At 37.9% G+C, this 19,910-nt stretch overlaps 1 protein-coding gene and 1 non-coding gene across 14 annotated transcripts; one reads left to right on the plus strand and one right to left on the minus strand.

The window, feature by feature from the left end:
* Positions 1 to 1,701: 1,701 nt before the first annotated feature.
* On the minus strand, positions 1,702 to 10,011 carry LOC112742067 (uncharacterized). Of its 13 annotated transcripts, XM_072214111.1 has the most exons (10): positions 9,667 to 10,008; positions 9,409 to 9,573; positions 8,037 to 8,121; positions 7,520 to 7,644; positions 6,822 to 7,046; positions 6,432 to 6,592; positions 6,037 to 6,188; positions 5,833 to 5,875; positions 4,905 to 5,095; positions 1,702 to 4,072 (listed from the first exon to the last, which is right to left on the minus strand). In XM_072214111.1, exons 4-9 carry the CDS (start codon positions 7,635 to 7,637, stop codon positions 4,913 to 4,915), a joined length of 882 nt encoding a protein of 293 aa, XP_072070212.1. In that variant the 5' UTR covers positions 7,638 to 7,644; positions 8,037 to 8,121; positions 9,409 to 9,573; positions 9,667 to 10,008; the 3' UTR covers positions 1,702 to 4,072; positions 4,905 to 4,912. The 13 variants fall into 13 exon arrangements, 9 of the variants coding, with proteins under 9 accessions (XP_072070212.1, XP_029147926.1, XP_029147927.1 ...); XM_029292093.2 differs by lacking the exon at positions 1,702 to 4,072 and having other exon boundaries at positions 4,730 to 5,095; positions 9,409 to 9,551; XM_029292094.2 differs by lacking the exon at positions 1,702 to 4,072 and having other exon boundaries at positions 4,730 to 5,095; positions 8,062 to 8,121.
* Positions 10,012 to 19,570: 9,559 nt separating this feature from the next.
* On the plus strand, positions 19,571 to 19,678 carry LOC112745102 (small nucleolar RNA R71). Its single transcript, XR_003173047.1, has one exon. It is a non-coding gene; the product is annotated as a small nucleolar RNA R71 (small nucleolar RNA).
* Positions 19,679 to 19,910: the final 232 nt, after the last annotated feature.

A 19,910-nucleotide genomic window follows, 5' to 3' on the forward strand; every position in this document is an offset into this window, starting at 1 on the left:
GCGTGCCACTTGAGTAGCCAGGCGTGGCACGCCAGTGTCATTCAGAAGAGGAGCATTGAGGTGTGCCACTTGAGTTCGTGGCGTGGCACGCCAAACAGAGCAACCACTCACTCACAAGAGGGGCGTGGCACGCCAGACCCTGGGCGTGCCACGCTAGTTCAAATTTCCAGAGAAGCCATCCAAGCATAAAGCAAGTGCGTGGCACGCCAGTACAAGTTTCCAGAGGCAAAGAGAAGTGAGAAAGGCAAGGGGCGTGCCACTTGAGTTCGAAGGCGTGGCACGCCAACACAAGAAATCCACTATGGCATGCCACTTAAGCTCGAAGGCGTGGCATGCCAAGGTTGAAAGAGGGACGAGCGTGCTACTTGAAGGATTAGGCGTGGCACGCCAAGCTGGAAATGAAGAGCACGTGACACACCAGAGGCACGCCAGCCACACGCCAGCTGAGAAGTCATGCTTATTGAGTGTTTTCTTTTCCCTCCAAAATGTAATTTTCCTTTCTTACTTTTGTAATTCTTTTATTTTACTAGGAGTAGTATAAATACCCCCAAGGAGTACTGAAGAGGGGGGTTAAGCAGTCAGTTTTAGATCCACTTTTACACTTCACTTTTGAGTACCTTTTGAGCTATGAGTAGCTAACTACCCTCTCATTGAGAGAGGGAGCTTTGTTGTACTTGATGGATGAATGACAGTGAAATCCTTCTTCTTTTCATCTTCTCTTTGATTTGATAGAAGGAATTTCGTTCTTAATGCTTAGTGTTCAATTATCTTGGGAAAGAGATTGAATGCAATTGGGTTTCATGGGAACCTTGGGAAAGGAAACATGAAACCATGCTTGAAATCCCTTCTCACATTAGAGTAGAATCTGGGTTTTGGTGTTTGGATATGTGACATATAATCCTCCCTCTACTTGGACCTATGATGGTGTGTGGTATAATCAGGGACCAAGCATATCTCTCTTCATGAGCAATTAGACCAAGGAATTGGCTATTGATCAAGATCTGAGAGATTGAGTCACCAAGGGATTGGGGCTCAATCAATCATGATTGCCAAGAGGTCAATGAGTTGCATGATTGAAGATGATATAAGCTAGACTTGATCCAAAGAGACAACATCTCCCAATCTCAATGAATTTCCCCATTCTTATCTATCCATTTCTTTATAGCTTAATTTTACATTCAGCAATTCCCCATTCCCATTTACATTCAAGTCATTTATGATTCTGCACTTTACTTCCTACCATTTATATTTCTGCACTTTATTGCTTTTCTTTATATTCTAGTCATTTACATTTATGTCATTTACAATTCTGCACTCTGCAATCCTATTGATCCGCTTGACTAATTCATCAGTCGATTAAAACTGCTCGAATTTGCCAATCTATGTGGATACGATCCCACTCCATGTGGGTTATTACTTGATGATAATTTTGGTGCGCTTGCCAAAAGGACTAATTCACCAATTTTGAATGGGGTGTAAATTCCGGTCATCAGGTATCAAATAGAATTAAAGTGAATAGAATTTAGCAATTAAGGGCCTAAAAGGCATGTTTTCACTTTTGAGCACAATTTATAGAGAATTTAAAAAACCAAGCTATTTCATTGAATAAGTGTAGGAAAAGTTGATAAAATCTACCCAATTAGAGCAAATAAATATCTTGAAATGTAGATTCATCACATCTCCACACTTAAACAATAGCATGTCCTCATACTATACTCAAGAAAGAAAAAATGGGTATTACATTTATTCAATGCAAAGAAACTACCTATATGCAATCTATCTAAATGAATGCAACCACTTAGTAAAAAATGAATCAATTTCCAAGAAAGCATGTATGAACATAAGGGCTAAAGCAATAGCAATCAAATCAAATCCACAATTGAATCGAGTTCTTGAAGAGAGTTGACAACTTGCAAGAAAGGAGATAATCAATGGTGGGAACATAGAATTTGAGCAATCGAACCCCTCACTGGATGTGTATACACTCTAATAGCTCCGGATGTTAGCTTTTCAACGCAACTAAAACCGCCTCATTTGAACCTCTGAAGCTCAAGTTATGATCGATTAAGTACGAAGAGGTTAGGATTGACAGCTTTACAGTTCTTTCATTTCTTCAGGAGTTCTCCCACTTTGCATGCTTTTCCTTCATTCCTTCAATCCAATCTTTGCCTTTTAAACCTGAAATCACTTAACAAACATATCAAGGCATCGAATGGAATTAAAGTGAATTAAATTTAGCTATTTTAAGGCCTAAAAAGCATGTTTTCACACTTAAGCACAAATTTAGGGAGAATTACAAAACCATGCTATTTCATTGAATAAATGTGAGAAAAGTTGATAAAATCTTCCAAATTAAGCACAAGATAAACCAAAAAATTGGGGTTTATCAAACCTCCCCACACTTAAACCAAGCATGTCCTCATGCTAAGAATAAAGAAGGACAAGAAAATGGGTATGAACATTTATTCAATGCAAATAAACTATATGTACCTATCTCTATGAATGTAACTAAATGGAAAATGATTCTACCTACTTGGTTAAAAGTAAATCAATCCCCAAGAACACATATGCACATGTAGGGCTAAGTAGTATGATGATTCATGAATCCTACCAATTTGAATATCAAAATAAAGTACAACTAGACTTGCAAGAAGAAAAGCTCATTAAAGCCGGGAGCAAGGAATTGAGCATCGAACCCTCACCAGAAGTGTATCTGCTCTAATCGCTTAAGTGTATAGGGTCAATCACTCAATTCTCCCCTAATCATGCTTTCCAAGATTTGTTTTTCATCTAACAATTAACAATTATTCAATGCATGCATACATTCATCATGAGGGCTTATTCATAGGTTGTAATGGGGCTAGGGTAAAGGTGAGGATGCATATGGTCAAGTAAGCTTGAAATTTGAATCTTTGATCAACTTAAACTTCTCACCTAACCTATGACCACCTATACAATTTGAGTACTAACCTAACTACCCATTCTTCAATTTTTCACATACTCATGCATTCCCTTTAATTCACATTCCATATGCATTGATTTTTATTGTACTTTACTTTGGGGTATTTTGTCCCCTTTTTATTTCTTTTTCTCCTTTTTTTTTCTTTTTTTATATATATATATTTTTTTCTTTTTCTTTATCATTTTTTTCTAAGGTATATACAAACGTATCAATGCATATAGTTTTACATATTTAATACATGAGTATGTACCCAATTCCCAAAATTTTGACGAAAATATAAAAACACCCTTTTATCCCAACCTAATGTTCCCAACTCTCCCAAACTTGAATGATAAGCACTCTCACTAGCCTAAGCTAATCAAAGATCCAAACAAGAGACATTTATTATTTTTCACTTAAGGCTTATAATGTGCTAAAATAAAGAACAAATGGGTTAATCATAGGCTCAAAGTTGGCTAACAATGGGAGAAAAAAGGTAAGGCTATTTGGGTTAGTGAGCTATTCGAAATGATGGCCTCAATCATATAAATGCATATATACATGGAATAATGGACATATAGACTCAAACAAATCAAAGATTACAATCATAGAAAGAGAACAATGCACACAAGAATGGAAAATAAGTGGTTATAAGATGTAACCACACAATTGGGCTCAAAACTCACATACTTGTGTTCTTAGCTCAAAAACCATGTTCCAAAATACATTCTTCAAGCAAGCTCAACACAAATTTTTTTTTTCAAATTGGTAGGGTGCCCTAAAAACAGTTTCTTGGAAAATAAATCATCACCCTAACCAAGTGGTCCTAATATAAAAAGAAATGATAGAATATATACAAATTATAACTAACCTGCAACCTATCATGCAATGCAACAACTAACTAACAAAGAAATTTAAAAAAAAATTTGGTGTCGAGAAAGGAAGTTGTTACCCATGGAGATCGGTCGGACGACTTCCCCACACTTAAAAATTTGCACTGTCCTCGGTGCATGCAAAGAAGAGCAAGGTGGACGGGTTGCTACAACTTGTTGAGCTTCTTCAAAAGGTTGTGTGGATGACTTGTTTGTTGCCCCCATTTAGAAGCTTTTCCTTTCCCTCTTGGTGGTCATCCTAAAAGGAAAGAAAAAGAAAGAAAATTAAACCTATAACAAAGATATCAAAGCAATAGAGCATAGGCGGGGGATAATGCCAAATAAGAGTAAGGTTCTAACTACATGCTAGCTACGCGTGTGAGTGGGAAAGAAATATAAGCTAAGGCACACTACAAGAAAATAAGTTTTCTTCCACGCTTTTAAAGCATGCTGAATAGTGCTAAAAAGCGTGCCGATAACTTTTCGCCACGCTTTTTGAGTTATCGGCACGCTTTTGAAAGGGTCACATCTGTCGGCATACCGGTTGCTCTGTCGCCACGGTTTTTTAGATCTATCGGCACGCTTTTCTTTTGACCACGCTTTCAACTCTTGCCACACTTAAAAGCGTGGCCATAGATGTTATCTATCGGTACGCTTTAAAAGCGTACCAAAAAGTTCATATATCACCACGCTTTTGAAGCGTGCCAAGAAAGTTGGTTTTGGCTACGCTTTGAAATCGTGCCGATAGAGCACATACAGCCACGCTTTTAAAAGCGTGGCTTTCCCACTAAAGCCTTTTGCCACGCTTTCAAAGCGTGGCCTATTCCTTTGTCAAATTAAAAAAAAAAGAGGAAATTAGAATGCATAATAATAATTAAAAAATTAAAATTCTATAATAATAATTAAAAAGAGAAAATTAGAAGGCATAAGAATTGATTTTTTATTGATTTACATGAATTATTTACATGCTATAATAATAATTTAAATTAAAACTGTAATATTCCCAAAGATATGAAGGATGGAAAACCAAAAAGTGATATCCAGTAGAACTATGATTAACAAAAAGTTGATGTGGGAAGAACTCCTGCTACCATTTGCTTTAAAACTCCTCGTCTTCACTGGCCGCAGCTTCTTCCTTATCATATTTTTCATCAGCCCTCTTCATGCTCTCCTTCTCCTTCTCCCTTTTCTCCTCCTGCTTCAGCAGCATTATAATTTTCCATAGCCTTCTCATATTCTGCGCTTTAAGCTTAGCAACTTTATCAGAATAAGGCTTCTTCTTCTGAACCACACATCAAGACACTTGAATCAACATCACATTGACAAACACATCATAAGAGAAAGATAAGCTTTATAGACTTACACATTATATATTGTACTTTTATCATTTAGTATTTCAATTTTCATTTTCACATGCAGAAAATAGAATTTTAAAAATTACCATTAGTTACATTCAAAACACCAGTAGCACTTTTGTTAAGTACTGGTTGCAGAAGAGGTCCAATCACCATTGCTGGGTTAATTGGTTTTTTTTTTTTTTTTTTGCAAATTTCCAAGCAGCATCTTTAGCCAATGTATTTGAAAGCACATACCAGTACCATGACTGAAAAAAAAGGAAAATGGGAAACGAAATTGGTGGTACCAAAGTCTCAAATTTACAAGGGATTGAGCTTATTCATATGAATCAAAATTAAATCAGCAACACGTAAAGCTAATTCCACTCCTACTATTCTTTCTTTCTATCTTTCATTGTTCCCATTGAGTCATTGTCTGGCCAAGTAACAGATTAAAAAAGAGAAAGGACAATGATAAAAGAAGGAAAAGCACAGAGAGTGTATTAACTAAAATACAACTAAGGCTCAACTATATACTTGCATCAAACTATATTAATTAATAACAAATGCTAGAACATGAAGCTAGGTTAAATTGTTTGGCATAAAAGTGACAAAATAACTGAAATCTAAATAGAGAGTGTACATTGGATTTTTTCTAGAAGGGCAACTAAAAAAACTCCAGTACCTTGCTCCCAGAATCCAAATGACCATTCATCTTCACCATAAATCTGTGTCAGCAGAACACACAACCCTAATAAGTCGTCATGTGACAAAAAAATGTTCATATGAAATTGAACAATTACTATAATCAAGATTTTCAAGCAAGTCCACAAGAAACCATACCAGGACATAAGTGTGTGATTGTGTAGGTTAACCATGATCAACTCACCCTAAATAGAGCTCCAAGTGGACTCTCCTTGGTCCCTTTTCAGAATTTAAGTGTTGATTCTGAACAGATAACATGGGAAAGAATTCATACTGCTTCAAAATATCATCACTTTTTGCAGGGAACTTACAAGCACTTTTTACAGAGAAAACTGACTGGAAAAATTGCTTGCAAAGAAAGATGTTCCACGTTAATTCTTAAACTTACAAGCCATGGGAATATAGAACACAATTAAATAAAAGCTTTAGCAGTTGCTTTTGTATGAATAACAACAGTATTGTACTAAAAGTAATACTAATAGTTGGAGGAATTCTTTCAATTTAAGAAAATATGCCCTGTATCAAAAGTCAAAACCCACCCAAAAGAGAAACATTCAATTTCTTTAGCACTAAACCTACCATCCAATCTTGGCGTTTAGAAAGCGATGTTAATTCAAATGAAAATTCGGAAGAAACATTCAATTCCTTTGCCAACTCAGGTGCATTTTTGAAAAGGAAAAGTAATGAATTGGAATCAGTAACAGCAAAATCATATGTGGATTCCACAATCCTATTTGTGCCTGCCAACCCACATGAAAACTATTAGGAATTAATTACAAAAGAGTTAATCAGATAAAGACATTTGATTACTAGAACAATAATAGAGAAAGAAAATACATAGAGGAACTCATAGATACATTTTAGACACTAGATTGTTCTAGATTAACTCTTTAGAATTTCAGAACTTCAAGATTATTAAAATGGCCAACAAAGCTGTAATTTTCGCTAAACATTGCTAGGTTTCAATACCTTCATTATGGAAAGTATGCTGAAAAACAATCCTCTTCGGTGCAGACATGGCATAAGGAAAGAACTGAGATGATAATGCCAAAGCAGACACATTGAGATGCAGCAGAAATTGCAAGATGGATGACCTGGCTAGCCACTGCCCACAAATGGGCAATAGAGGACCCATGGACCAACCAGTTACAACAACAACTAACGCAGACACAATGACATCAGGAACATAGTGCCCTGTAATTTGATGTTATATGCAGCAAGAATTATAATAAGTTTGCTAACTTCATTATTTTATAGAACATGTTTATCTACATAACTTATAAAATCTGTGCAACTAATAGAGGCACCTCAAGCAGGATAATCCCATACATATATTTTATTTGATTTTACCCAACTAGAATTTACATGTATTCTATACAGATGTAGTACATGTGTGTAGAAAAAACATATTGCTAAACATCAGCTATGCAATCATTCTAGTTCCTGGGATGCAAAATAAAGTTTAGGAAATAATGTGAATGTGAAAGTTAAGTCACCAATACAATATAGCAATAAAATTTCCTGGTAAATGATTTTTAAAAGTCTAATGATTCCAGAAACTAAGATCTGGTTGTTATTGTAGACCTTAAATGAGGTTTCTGATACATTAGTTTGATAACTAGGATCATAAAAAGTAAATAGTTCTTTATTTCAAAGAGCACACTAACCATATGGAGGAGGAAGAGAACCCATCATGCTCATCTTCTCTATTAGAAACTGGACAAGAAAGCCGCCAAAATAAACAGTATAGGCAAGGCATAGAACTAGTGGTAATATGTAAAACATAGTTGATCTGCAGAAGAAAAAAAATGAGTAGCAAAGGTGAGAGAAAGAAAGATCGCATCAGCATATCAATGTTGAGAAAAAACAAAGATGAAGCAAGATATGAGAATATCCTTTTTTTAATATATATATATATATATATAAGGACGTGAGAATTTATTCTGTGCAGAAAAGGAAAACATGGTAGTTACAAATTTGAAAATCATTCACATTATATCTGAGTTATTGGCGTCCAAAGGATTTGACTGATAAGCAGTAGGATACCCATGCAGGAAGCATGAATGCAGATATTAAAAAAGTCAGAAAACCTCTAGTCAACCCAGCTACAAGATAAACCTGCTTTTACTAAGATTGTTTAGCCATACAACAAGAGTATATCATGTTGTAAAGAGAACAAATTGCCTTGATATATGCTGAATTTACAAACCAAAGTTAATACGGCATAGAACCCAAATGCTCCCCAGAACCTTGCTTCATCACATAGAGCCTGCAAGTTGTCAAAAAATTTTTTAGTTACCTTGGACCGTAACCACTACAAAAAAAATAAATAGTTCAACCAAATAAATCAAGTCACAGATGAACCTATAAATATTTACAAAGACCAGAAATGAAGGTAGCACAAGCCAAAGAATGCACTTAAAGCACATTAATAGCTATAAAAGCTCTTGGGTAACAAAGGTAACGCATTAACATAAACACACACAATATTCAATCAAATTTGCAAAAATTGCTTTCCTTGATTTGTACCATATATAAAATAAAAATAAAAAAATCAATGGATCCATAGTGCATACTTAGGAGCTTCAATTTATCTCAGAATTGTAATGTATCTTCCTTGTTCTATATAACAAGCAAAAAATACCCTTCAAACACCCCAATAAAAATGTGCAATTTTGCCTTAAAATTTATTACAGGCAAGATCAAATTAAAGTAGGATATCAGGCATGAAGAATAGAAAACCACCATTCTCATCATTGCTCCTATGAGAAAAGCTATACTCATCATGAACAAATTAAATGCAAAATGCTTTCCAGGGATGTTTAAGTTTGAAAATCAAAATTACTATCTCAGGTAGATGTAAGAGCAGTTTTCGTTTCCATACAATTCTTAAAGAACATGATTATTCAAGGATCAAACAAGTTGACTTGACATCAATAACAAGAACGGCTAGTCTTAGTGCAAAGATTTTGAGAACAAACACTGAAAATAATTAAGTTGCATGTCATTTTATTTTGCTATCAAGTTTCATTACTTGTTTCAATTGGAAAAACAATCCGATTTTATCTCACTAAACAGGGTTTTACGTACGGATCAATCTCTGGCACTGGACTAACAAACAGTTCTGAGTACCTATAAATTCCTTGAATCACAAAAACTTAAAAACATTGAGAGTCTCAATTGAAACAGGAATTCTGAATTAGTAGTTCCATACATTCTTCCATAAATATTTAGCATTAAAAAAAGCCCATGAAATTAACCACATTATCAATGGTGAGAGGTCCAAATCTAAAGCAAAAAGAAAATTCATTCACACCAAACATTGTAGTTTCATATTAATATGAGGAACAAGTATATATAAACATAACCAGATTCAAAATCTAGAAATCAAATTTAAGTATAAAACCCAAATTCCCAAAAATAAAATAAAATATGAAGAAAAACATGACATTGAACAACACTATGCCACAGGACGTATTATCACTATCAAAATACATAACCATTTTGATAAAATAATAATGAATAATTAAAAAGAACATTGCTGGAAAAACCTCACCTCCACCAGAAAGCTTCAAGAACACATGGTTTTGATAAAAGAAAAACAAAGAAGCTTAGCTCTTGAGAGATGGTCAAAGAGTGAAGAGGATGAGCAAACACCTGCTCCCCAACTACTCAGCAGCACCTATGACTAATCACCATCTAGAAAGTAATAGAAAATGATCTACAATGGAATAATAAGCAGTGAATAACATTGAAAGAACGCACCAAGCATAATCGTAAGTAAACAAAATCGATAAAGCTAGAAAAAACAAACCTTGATGCCAGATGTGGGATGAGAGGCGAGCAGAACCGCGACACAGAGAGAGGCGAGCAGCACCACGACCAGGGCTGGGTTCGAGAAGATGAGGCTGAGCAGAACCCGTGACAGAGAGAGGCGAGCAGCACCACTACCAGGGCTGGGTTTGAGAAGATAAGGCTGAGCAGAACCGCGACAGAGAGAGGCGAGGAGCACCACGACCAGGGCTGGGTTCGATCGCGAAGATGAAGCTGACAGCGCGTTAGCTTTTAGGGTTCGAGAGGGTTCGAGTGAGAAGATGAAAGCTGAACTTTTAGGGTTTCATTGTTTTAGTTAGTGTGTAAGTTATTAGTGTGTGTTGTTAGGTAAAATTTGATAACTTAGAAAAAAAAAGGTTAAGTGTGGGAAAAATAGGTGGGAAAATACACAAGGTATAGCCACGCTTTTTAAGTGTGCTGGTTTCTTTCTATGGCCACGTTTTTCAAGTATGGAAAAAAAGCGTGGCCAAATATCAAATCAATGGCCACTCTCATAAAAGCGTGCCGATTTTTCTCTATGGGTACGCCTTTCAAGCATGGCAGTAAGAAAGCGTGGCCAAATTTCAAATAAGTGACCACCCTTGAAAAAGCGTGCCAATTTTCTTCTATGGCCACGCTCGTGGCTAAATCACAAATCAATGGCCACCCTCGCAAAAGTGTGTCCATAGACCACTTTTGGGCACGCTTTAAAAGCGTGGCAAGAAAAAAGGGTGCCGACAGGCTTTTTTTCTTGTAGTGGCATATCACTACACTTGATGCAAGGGTAAAGCCAAAGCATGAAGAGCATGTTGAGCATCAAGTTCAAACGGAAATTGACACAAACAAGATTAGGGATAAGCATGAGAGTATTTGGCCCTATCCTAACACAATGACAATAATGTACAAAAACAAGGGATCATGAGTTAGGAAGGACTAAAGCACTAGTCTTGTGTGTAGAGCAAATATTATAATTAATACCAAACAAGTCACGAAGAACCAAGATTAACCAAGAAATTCTCAACAATTGAGTATTAGAGTTCAACACCATTATTACAATAAGAACATAGAAAAGAAAGGGAAAACATGATACAAAAATAAAATTGAAATGCAATGAATGAAAATGAACAAATGCAACATGCTAAAGGACAATGAAAAATAAGAAGAATAAGAAGTGGAAGTTTGAAGAGAGTGAGAAGAAGAAGAAAGTAAGAAAGTGAAGAAGGAAGAAGAAAGAAAAGAAGAGAAGAAGGGAATAGAAAACAGGGTAGAAACAGGGGAAAACAGAGCGCGGAAGGCGACACGTAAGCGTCGCCCACGCGTGCGCGTGGGTGGCAGGGTAGACAAGCAACGCGTAGGCATCATGCACGCATATGCGTACATAGAGAGAGTGCAAACCGACGCGTCCGCGTGATGCACGCGTACGCGTGGGATGAGAATTGTGCCTGAGGTACAATTCTGGCACTAAGTTGACATAACTCTCAGGAAAAGGTATGGGTGCTGCACTGACGCATCAACGCGTACGCATAATGTACATGTACGCGTGCCTGCCCCCTTTTTAAAAAAAAACTTAGAACAAAAACAGGGCACTCTCCTAATCTACAAGCATTCTAAAACAATCAAAAATCAAATTTAACAACAAGTCTTTTTAGTTTTTGAAAAATTTTCAAATACAAAACAAACAAAATTTTACACCTCAAGCAAAATACAATTTAACAACAACAACTCTAATCAAAACATGAATTTAACAAACAACCTATCAATAAAAGCAAAATGTATAAGAGTATATAAAATAAGAAAAACTACCTACAATGGCAACTCAATTCATTTATTGGTTATATTTAAAAGAGAATGGAAAGAGTTTACCATGGTGGGGTGTCTCCCATCTAGCACTTTTATTTTAAGTCCTTAAGTTAGACATTTGGTGGGATCCTTGCTATGGTGGCTTATGCTTGAATTCATCCTGGAATCCCCACCAATGTTTGCATCTCCAATGTCTGCCGAGATCCCAAATTAGGCGCATAAAGCCTTTAAGTAAGCATAGGTAAATGGCAAGGCCCCAAGAGTATTGGTTGTTGAATGAATTCCGGGGTCCCAAATCTTGTTCTTGCACCCATCTTCTTGTTGACTACCATAGTTAAGTTTGGTTGACAAGGCTTGTGAATTCTCAATTAAGCATCCAAACATTCTCCTAGATCCATGCAAATTGGTTCTACACCAACCATTGCTATTCAACTTTGAGCATGCTATCATCATGAGCTTAGAGTGATGTTTCCACTAACCATCTCCCTTTTGCCTTTAAAGCCACAAAGAGCTCTAAGTTGCCCATCCGTCTCAAGCAAACCATATTCAAGTGGGATAATAAAGCATAGAGATGAGAAATTTACCCACTTGAATGAAAGAATAGATGGTGATGGATTGGGGAGAGGTGTTTCCAACAATCTTGTAAGCTCTACTCCATTGTGTTCTTCCTTGTCAACTTCCACCTCTAGGCAAGTTTCTTCACATTCAACCCCTTCCTCTTGGTAGCTTTCTTCCAATTCAATTTGTTCTTCATCGCTTACCAAGGGTATGGGAGGTGAAGTATCTTCTTCTTTAATCTCCATGTCAAGCCCAATGGGAGAGGATTCAATTGTACATAAGAATTCCTTAATGATTGAATCCATCTCTTGGTCAACCTCTTCAAAGTCTTCAACCATGATATGTCTTGTACACCCTCCTCAATATCAATGTCAAGCTTCTTGGAAGAGGGCTCTATGACTCCACATCCCCATGGACTTCCAACATCTCCTAGGTCTTTAACCACTTCTTCCGGCCCAATTTCATCAACTTCCTCCCCTTGTGACAATTCTTGCTTCCACTCCTCTTCTACACCTTGATGTTCTAAACTCACTTCCTCACTATGCTCCTTGATTGCTTTTCCACATTCAACAATGGGAGTGCCTTGATCGTGTAAGCTTAGGCAGGAAGAGACCATATTGTGAACGGCTTCCGCCACAGTGGCAATCTTGGCTTCTAACTCCTTGAACTCCTTTTGCGTCTCTCCTTGCCTTTGGAGGTAGGAACTAATAAACCCTTGGAGAGAATCATCCATTGGAGGTGGTGGGGGAAGAAAGGGTTCATTGTTTGGGAGGGAGGATTCATAATTAGAAGTTGGTTCATCTTGACAAAGGTATGGAGGTGGTGTATATTGAGGTGGTTCTTGAGAGTAATTGTGTTGGAATGTTGGTGGTTCCATGTATGGTTCATATGGCTCATAAGGTGGTTGGTATGGTTGATAAGGATTAGGATCATAATGAGGTGTTTGGTGGTAGAGGGCTTGTGAGTAAGGTGGTTCAAAATTAGGTTGAGGGGGTGGTTCATAGGCATGTGGTGGTGGTTGTTGACAACTACAATAAGGATCACCACATCCATTAGATTGATATGAATTAGGGGTGGAATTATACATATAAGAAACTGGAGGTTATTGTTGCCAAGAAGGTTGATCAATCCCTTGAGACTCCTGGTGCACGAAATCGTGATTGTTCATTCCTTGGTAACGGCGCTAAAAACTTAATACGCACGTTCATAATCTTAGTTTTTTTTCACAATTCTGATACAACTAACCAGCAAGTGCACTGGGTCGTCCAAGTAATAAACCTTACGTGAGTAAGGGTCGATCCCACGGAGATTGTCAGCTTGAAGCAAGCTATGGTCACCTTGTAAATCTCAGTCAAGTGGATTCAAATGGTTATAGAGTTTTAATAATCAAAAGATAAATAAAATGTAAAATAAAGATAAAGATACTTATGTAATTCATTGGTGAGAATTTCAGATAAGTGTATGGAGATGCTTTGTTCCATCTGTATCTCTGCTTTCCTACTCCCTTCATCCAATCTTTCATACTCCTTTCTATGGCAAGCTGTATGTTGGGCATCACCGTTGTCAATGGCTACATCCCGTCCTCTCAGTGACAATGGTCCAAATGCACTGTCACCGCACGGCTAATCATCTGTCAATTCTCGATCACGCTAGAATAGGATCCAGTAATCCTTTTGCGTCTGTCACTACGCCTAGCACTCGCGAGTTTGAAGCTCGTCACAGCCATCCCTTCCCAGATCCTACTCGGAATACCATAGACAAGGTTTAGACTTTCCGGATCTCAAGAATGGCCGCCAGTAATTCTAGCCTATACCACGAAGACTCTGATCGTAGATCAGAAGGCTAAGAGATATGCATTCAAGCTTGTTTTCATATAGAACAGAAGTGTTTGTCACGCACGCGTTCATAGGTGAGAATGGTGATGAGCGTCACATAATCATCACATTCATCATGTTCTTGTGTGCGAATGAATATCTTAGAGAAGAAATAGGCTTGAGTTGAATAGAAAAACAATAGTACTTTGCATTAATTCATGAAGAAAAGCAGAGCTCCACACCTTAATCTATGGTGTGTAGAAACTCTACCCTTGAAAATACATAAGTGATAATGGTCCAGGCATGGCCGAATGGCCACCCTCCCAAAGAGGGTTTAATCATCAAAACATGATCAAAAGATATAAATACAATAGTAAAAAGTCCTATTTATACTAAACTAGTTACTAGGGTTTACAGAAATGAGTAAATGATGCAGAAATCCACTTCCGGGCCCACTTGGTGTGTGCTTGGACTGAGCATTGAAGCTTTCACATGTAGAGATCTTCCTTGGAGTTGAACGCCAGTTTGTAACTTGTTTCTGGCGTTTAACTCTGCTTTGTAACTTGTTTCTGGCGTTTAACGCCAGAATAGGGCAGAAAGTTGGCGTTAAACGCCAGTTTTCATCGTCTAAACTCGGACAAAATATGGACTATTATATATTGTTGCAAAGCCCTGGATGTCTACTTTCCAACAAAATTGAGAGCGCGCCATTTGGGTTTCTGTAGCTCCAGAAAATACACTTTAAGTGCAGGGAGGTCAGAATCCAACAGCATCTGCAGTCCTTCTTCAGCCTCTGAATCAGATTTTTGCTCAAGTCCTTCAATTTCAGTCAGAAATTACCTGAAATCATAGAAAAATACACAAACTCCTAGTAAATTCCAGAAATGTGAATTTTAATTAAAAACTAATAAAAATATACTAAAAACTAACTAAATCATACTAAAAACTATGTAAAAATAATGCCAAAAAGCGTATAAATTATCCGCTCATCACAACACCAAACTTAAATTGTTGCTTGTCCCCAAGCAACTGAAAATAAAATAGGATAAAAAGAAGAGAATATACTATAAATTTCAAAATATCAATGAAACTTAGCTCCAATTAGATGAGCGGGACTAGTAGCTTTTTGCCTCTGAACAGTTTTGGCATCTCACTTTATCCTTTGAAGTATAGAATGATTGGCATCTATAGGAACTCGGAATTCAGATAGTGTTATTGATTCTCCTAGTTCAGTATGTTGATTCTTGAACACAGCTACTTTCTAAGTCTTGGCCGTGGCCCTAAGCACTTTTTTTTCCAGTATTACCACCGGATACATAAATGCCACAGACACATAACTGGGTGAACCTTTTCAGATTGTGACCCAACTTTGCTAGAGTCCCCAATTAGAGGTGTCCAGGGTTCTTAAGCACACTCTTTTTTTTTTTTGCTTTGGACCTCGACTTTAACCGCTCAGTCTCAAGCTTTTGGCTTGACACCTTCACACCACAAGCACATGGTTAGGGATAGCTTGGTTTAGCCGCTTAGGCCAGGATTTTATTCCTTTAGGCCCTCCTATCCATTAATACTCAAAGCCTTAGATCCTTTTTATTACCCTTGCCTTTTGGTTTTAAGGGTTATTGGCTTTTTCTGCTTGCTTTTTCTTTTTCTTTATTATTTTTTTCGCCAATTTTTTTTTCTCTTTTTTTTCACATTTTTTTCTGCAAGCTTTGTTCTTCACTGCTTTTTCTTGCTTCAAGAATCATTTTTATGATTTTTCAGATTATCAAATAACATTTCTCCTTTTTCATCATTCTTTCAAGAGCCAACAATTTTAACATTCATAAACAACAATTTCAAAAGACATATGCACTGCTCAAGCACTCATTCAGAAAATAAAAAGTATTGTCACCACATCAAAATAATTAAACTAATTTCAAGGATGAATTCGAAACCATGTACTTCTTGTTCTTTTGTTTTTAGAACAATTTTCATTTAAGAGAGGTGATGGATTCATAGGACATTCATAGCTTTAAGACATAGACACTTAAACACTAATGATCATGTAATAAAGACACAAACATAAATAAACATAAAGCATAGTAAACGAAAAACAGAAAAATAAGAATAAGGAGATTAAGGAACAGGTCCACCTTAGTGAGGGTGGCGTCTTCTTCCTCTTGAAGAACCAATGGTGTTCTTGAGCTCCTCTATGTCTCTTCCTTGTCTTTGTTGCTCTTCCCTCATAGCTCTTTGATCTTCTCTAATCTCATGGAGGATGATGGAGTGCTCTTGCTGCTCCATCCTTAGTTGTCCAATGTTAGAACTTAATTCTCCTAGGGAAGTGTTGATTTGCTCCTAATAGTTTTGTGGAGGGAAGTGCATCTCTTGAGGCATCTCAGGGATTTCATGGTGAGGAATTTTCTCATGCTATTGTTGAGGTCCATGATCTCTTGTTTGCTCCATCCTTTTCTTGGTGATGGGCTTGTCCTCATCAATGAGGATGTCTCCCTCTATGTCAATTCCAGCTGAATTGCAGAGGTGACAAATGAGGTGAGGAAAGGCTAACCTTGCCAAAGTAGAGGACTTGTCAGCCACCTTGTAGAATTCTTGAGGTATAATCTCATGAACTTCCACTTCCTCCCCAATCATGATACTATGGATCATGATGGCCCAGTCTACAGTAACTTCAGACCGGTTGCTAGTAGGAATAATTGAGCGTTGAATGAACTCCAACCATCCTCTAGCTACAGGCTTAAGGTTTGGTCTTCTCAATTGAACCGGTTTGCCTCTTGAGTCAACTTTCCATTGAGCTCCTTCCACACATATGTCCATGAGGACTTGGTCCAACCTTTGATCAAAGTTGACCCTTCTAGTGTAGGGACGTGCATTTTCTTGCATCATTGGCAAGTTGAACGCCAACCTTACATTTTCCGGACTGAAATCTAAGTATTTCCCTCGAACCATTGTAAGCCAATTCTTTGGATTTGGGTTCCTACTTTGATCATGGATCCTAGTGATCCATGCGTTTGCATAGAAATCTTGAACCATTAAGATCCCGGCTTGTTGAATAGGACTAGAGAGAACTTCCCATCCTCTTCTTCTAATCTCTTGTCGGATCTCCGGATATTCGCTCTTTTTGAGCTTAAAAGGGACCTTAGGGATCACCTTTTTCTTGGCCACAACTTCATAGAAGTGGTCTTAATGGATCTTTGAGATGAATCTCTCCATCTCCCATGACTCAGAGGTGGAAGCAATTGCCTTCCCTTTCCTCTTTCTTGAGGTTTCTCTGGCCTTAGGTGCCATTAATGGTTATGAAAAAACAAAAAGCAATGCTTTTACCACACCAAACTTAAAAGGTTTGCTCGTCTCTGAGCAAAAGAAGAACGGAAGTAGTAGAAGAAGAAGAAAATGGAGGGAATGGAGGGATACGGTGTATTCGGCCAAGGGGGAGAAGTGGTGGTTGTAATGTGTGAAAATGGAATAGTGTTGAGGGGTTTATATAGGGGTGGGGGAAGGGTAGGTTTCGGCCATTAGGGTTGGGTTTGGGAGGGAAAAATTTGAATTTTGGAGGTAGGTGGGGTTTATGGGGAAGAATGGATCGATGTGAGTGGTTAAGGGTATTTAGGGAAGAGGTATGGAGTTGCTTGGTGAAGGGTATTTGGGAAAGAGAGTTATGAAAAGGTGTGAAGAGGAGAGAAGAAGAGGTGGGGTAGGTGGGGATCTTGTGGGGTCCACAGATCCAGAGGGGTCAAGGACTTAGCATCCCTGCTCCATTTAGGCGTGCAAACGCCCTTAGAATGCATGTCTGGCGTTAAACGCCAGCTTGCTGCTTTTTTCTGGCGTTAAACGCCAATTTCATGCTCTGTTCTGGCGTTAAATGCCAGTCAGTGCTTGTTTCTGGCGTTTAAATGCCAGTAAGCTCTTCCTCCAGAATGAGCTATTTTTAATGCTGTTTTTCATTCTGTTTTGATTTTTCAGTAGTTTTGGTGACTTCACATGATCATCAACCTAAAGAAAACATAAAATAGCAATGGAAAATAAATAGATATAATTAAATAACATTGGATTGCCTCCCAACAAGCGCTTCTTTAATGTCAATAGCTTGACAGTGAGCTCTCATGGAGCCTCACAGATGTTCAGAGCATTGTTGGGACCTCCCAACACCAAACTTAGAGTTTGACTGTAGGGGCTTTGGTTGACTCTGCAGTGAGAGAAGCTTTTCATGCTTCCTCTCCATGGTTACAGAAGGAGAACCTTGAGTCTTAAATACAAGGTAGTCCTTATTCAGTTGAAGGACCAACTCTCCTCTGTCCACATCAATCACAGCTTTTACTGTGGCTAGGAAGGGTTTTCCAAGGATGATGGATTCATCCTCATCCTTCCCAGTGTCTAGGATTATAAAATCAGTAGGGATGTAAAGGCCTTCAACCTTTACTAACACGTCCTCTACTAGTCTATAAGCCTGTTTCATAGATTTGTCTACCATCTCTAATGAGAATTTGGCAGCCTATACCTCAAAGATTCCTAGTTTCTCCATTACAGAGAGTGGCATTAAGTTTATGCCTGACCCCAGGTCACACAGAGCCTTCTCAAAGGTCATGGTGCCTATATTACAGGGAATTAGGAATTTACCAGGATCCTGTTTCTTTTGAGGTAAAGTGTGCTGAACCCAGATATTTAGTTCATTAATGAGCAATGGTGGCTCGTCCTCCCAAGTCTCATTACCAAATAGCGTGGCATTCAGCTTCATGATTGCTCCTAAATACTGGGCAACTTGCCCTTGAACAATGTCTTCATCTTCTTCAGAAGATGAATAGTCATCAAAGCTCATGAATGGTAAAAGGAGGTTCAATGGAGTCTCTATGGTCTCTAGATGAGTCTCAGATTCCTTTGGTTCCTCTAAGGGAAACTCCTTATTGGTCAGTGAACGTCCCAGAAGGTCTTCCTCCCTAGGATTCACGTCCTTCTCCTCCTCTCTGGGTTCGGCCACACCAAGTAAGGTTATGGCCTTGCACTCTCTTTTTGGATTCTCTTCTGTATTGCTTGGGAGAGTACTAGGAGGAGTTTCAGTGACTCTTTTACTCAGCTAGCCCACTTGTGTCTCCAAATTTCTAATGGAGGACCTTGTTTTATTCATGAAACTTAGAGTGGCCTTAGATAGATCAGAGACTATATTTGCTAAGCTAGATGGATTCTGCTCAGAATTCTCTGTCTGTTGCTGAGAGAATGATGGAAAAGGCTTGCTATTGCTAAACCTGTTTCTTCCACCATTATTAAAGCCTTGTTGAGGCTTTTGTTGATCCTTCCATGAGAAATTTGGATGATTTCTCCATGAGGAATTATAGGTGTTTCCATAGGGTTCTCCCATGTAATTCACCTCTACTATTGCAGGGTTCTCAGGATCATAAGCTTCTTCTTCAGAGGATGCTTCTTTAGTACTGTTGGATGCAGCTTGCAATCTACTCAGACTTAAGAAATCATATTGACTTGCTGAGTCAATATTTTATTCTGAGCCAATATGGCATTCAGAGTATCAATTTCAAGAACTCCCTTCCTCTGAAGCGTCCCATTACTCACAGGATTTCTTTCAGAAGTGTACATGAACTGGTTATTTGCAACCATGTCAATGAGTTCCTAAGCTTCTGCAGGCATTTTCTTTAGGTGAATGGATCCACCTGCAGAATGGTCTAATGACATCTTAGATAATTCAGACAGACCATCATAGAATATATCCAGGATGGTCCATTCTGAAAGCATGTCAGAAGGACACTTTTTGGTCAGTTGCTTGTATCTCTCCCAAGCTTCATAGAGGGATTCACCTTCTTTCTGTTTGAAGGTTTGAACATCCACTCTAAGCTTGCTAAGCTTTTGAAGAGGAAAAAACTTGGCTAAGAAAGCCGTGACCAGCTTATCCCAAGATTTCAGGCTTTCTTTAGGTTGAGAGTCCAACCATATTCTAGCTCTGTCTCTTACAGCAAACGGGAAAAGTATAAGCCTGTAGACCTCAGAATCAACTCCATTGGTCTTATCAGTATCACAGATCTGCAAGAATTCAGTTAAGAACTGAAAAGGATCTTCTGATGGAAGTCCA

Source organism: Arachis hypogaea, chromosome 14, assembly GCF_003086295.3.
Source record: "Arachis hypogaea cultivar Tifrunner chromosome 14, arahy.Tifrunner.gnm2.J5K5, whole genome shotgun sequence".
NCBI classification, from domain to species: Eukaryota; Viridiplantae; Streptophyta; class Magnoliopsida; order Fabales; family Fabaceae; genus Arachis; species Arachis hypogaea.

What these genes read in the sequence shown, in the direction of transcription:
- LOC112742067 (XM_072214111.1), bottom strand. Translation starts at nt 7,637, where the DNA reads ATGTTTTACATATTACCACTAGTTCTATGCCTTGCCTATACTGTTTAT. An exon ending in GCATACTTTCCATAATGAAG is followed by an intron (nt 6,593 to 6,821) that starts GTATTGAAACCT and finishes GTGGGTTGGCAG; the next exon opens with GCACAAATAGGATTGTGGAA. An exon ending in CTAAACGCCAAGATTGGATG is followed by an intron (nt 6,189 to 6,431) that starts GTAGGTTTAGTG and finishes CAATTTTTCCAG; the next exon opens with TCAGTTTTCTCTGTAAAAAG.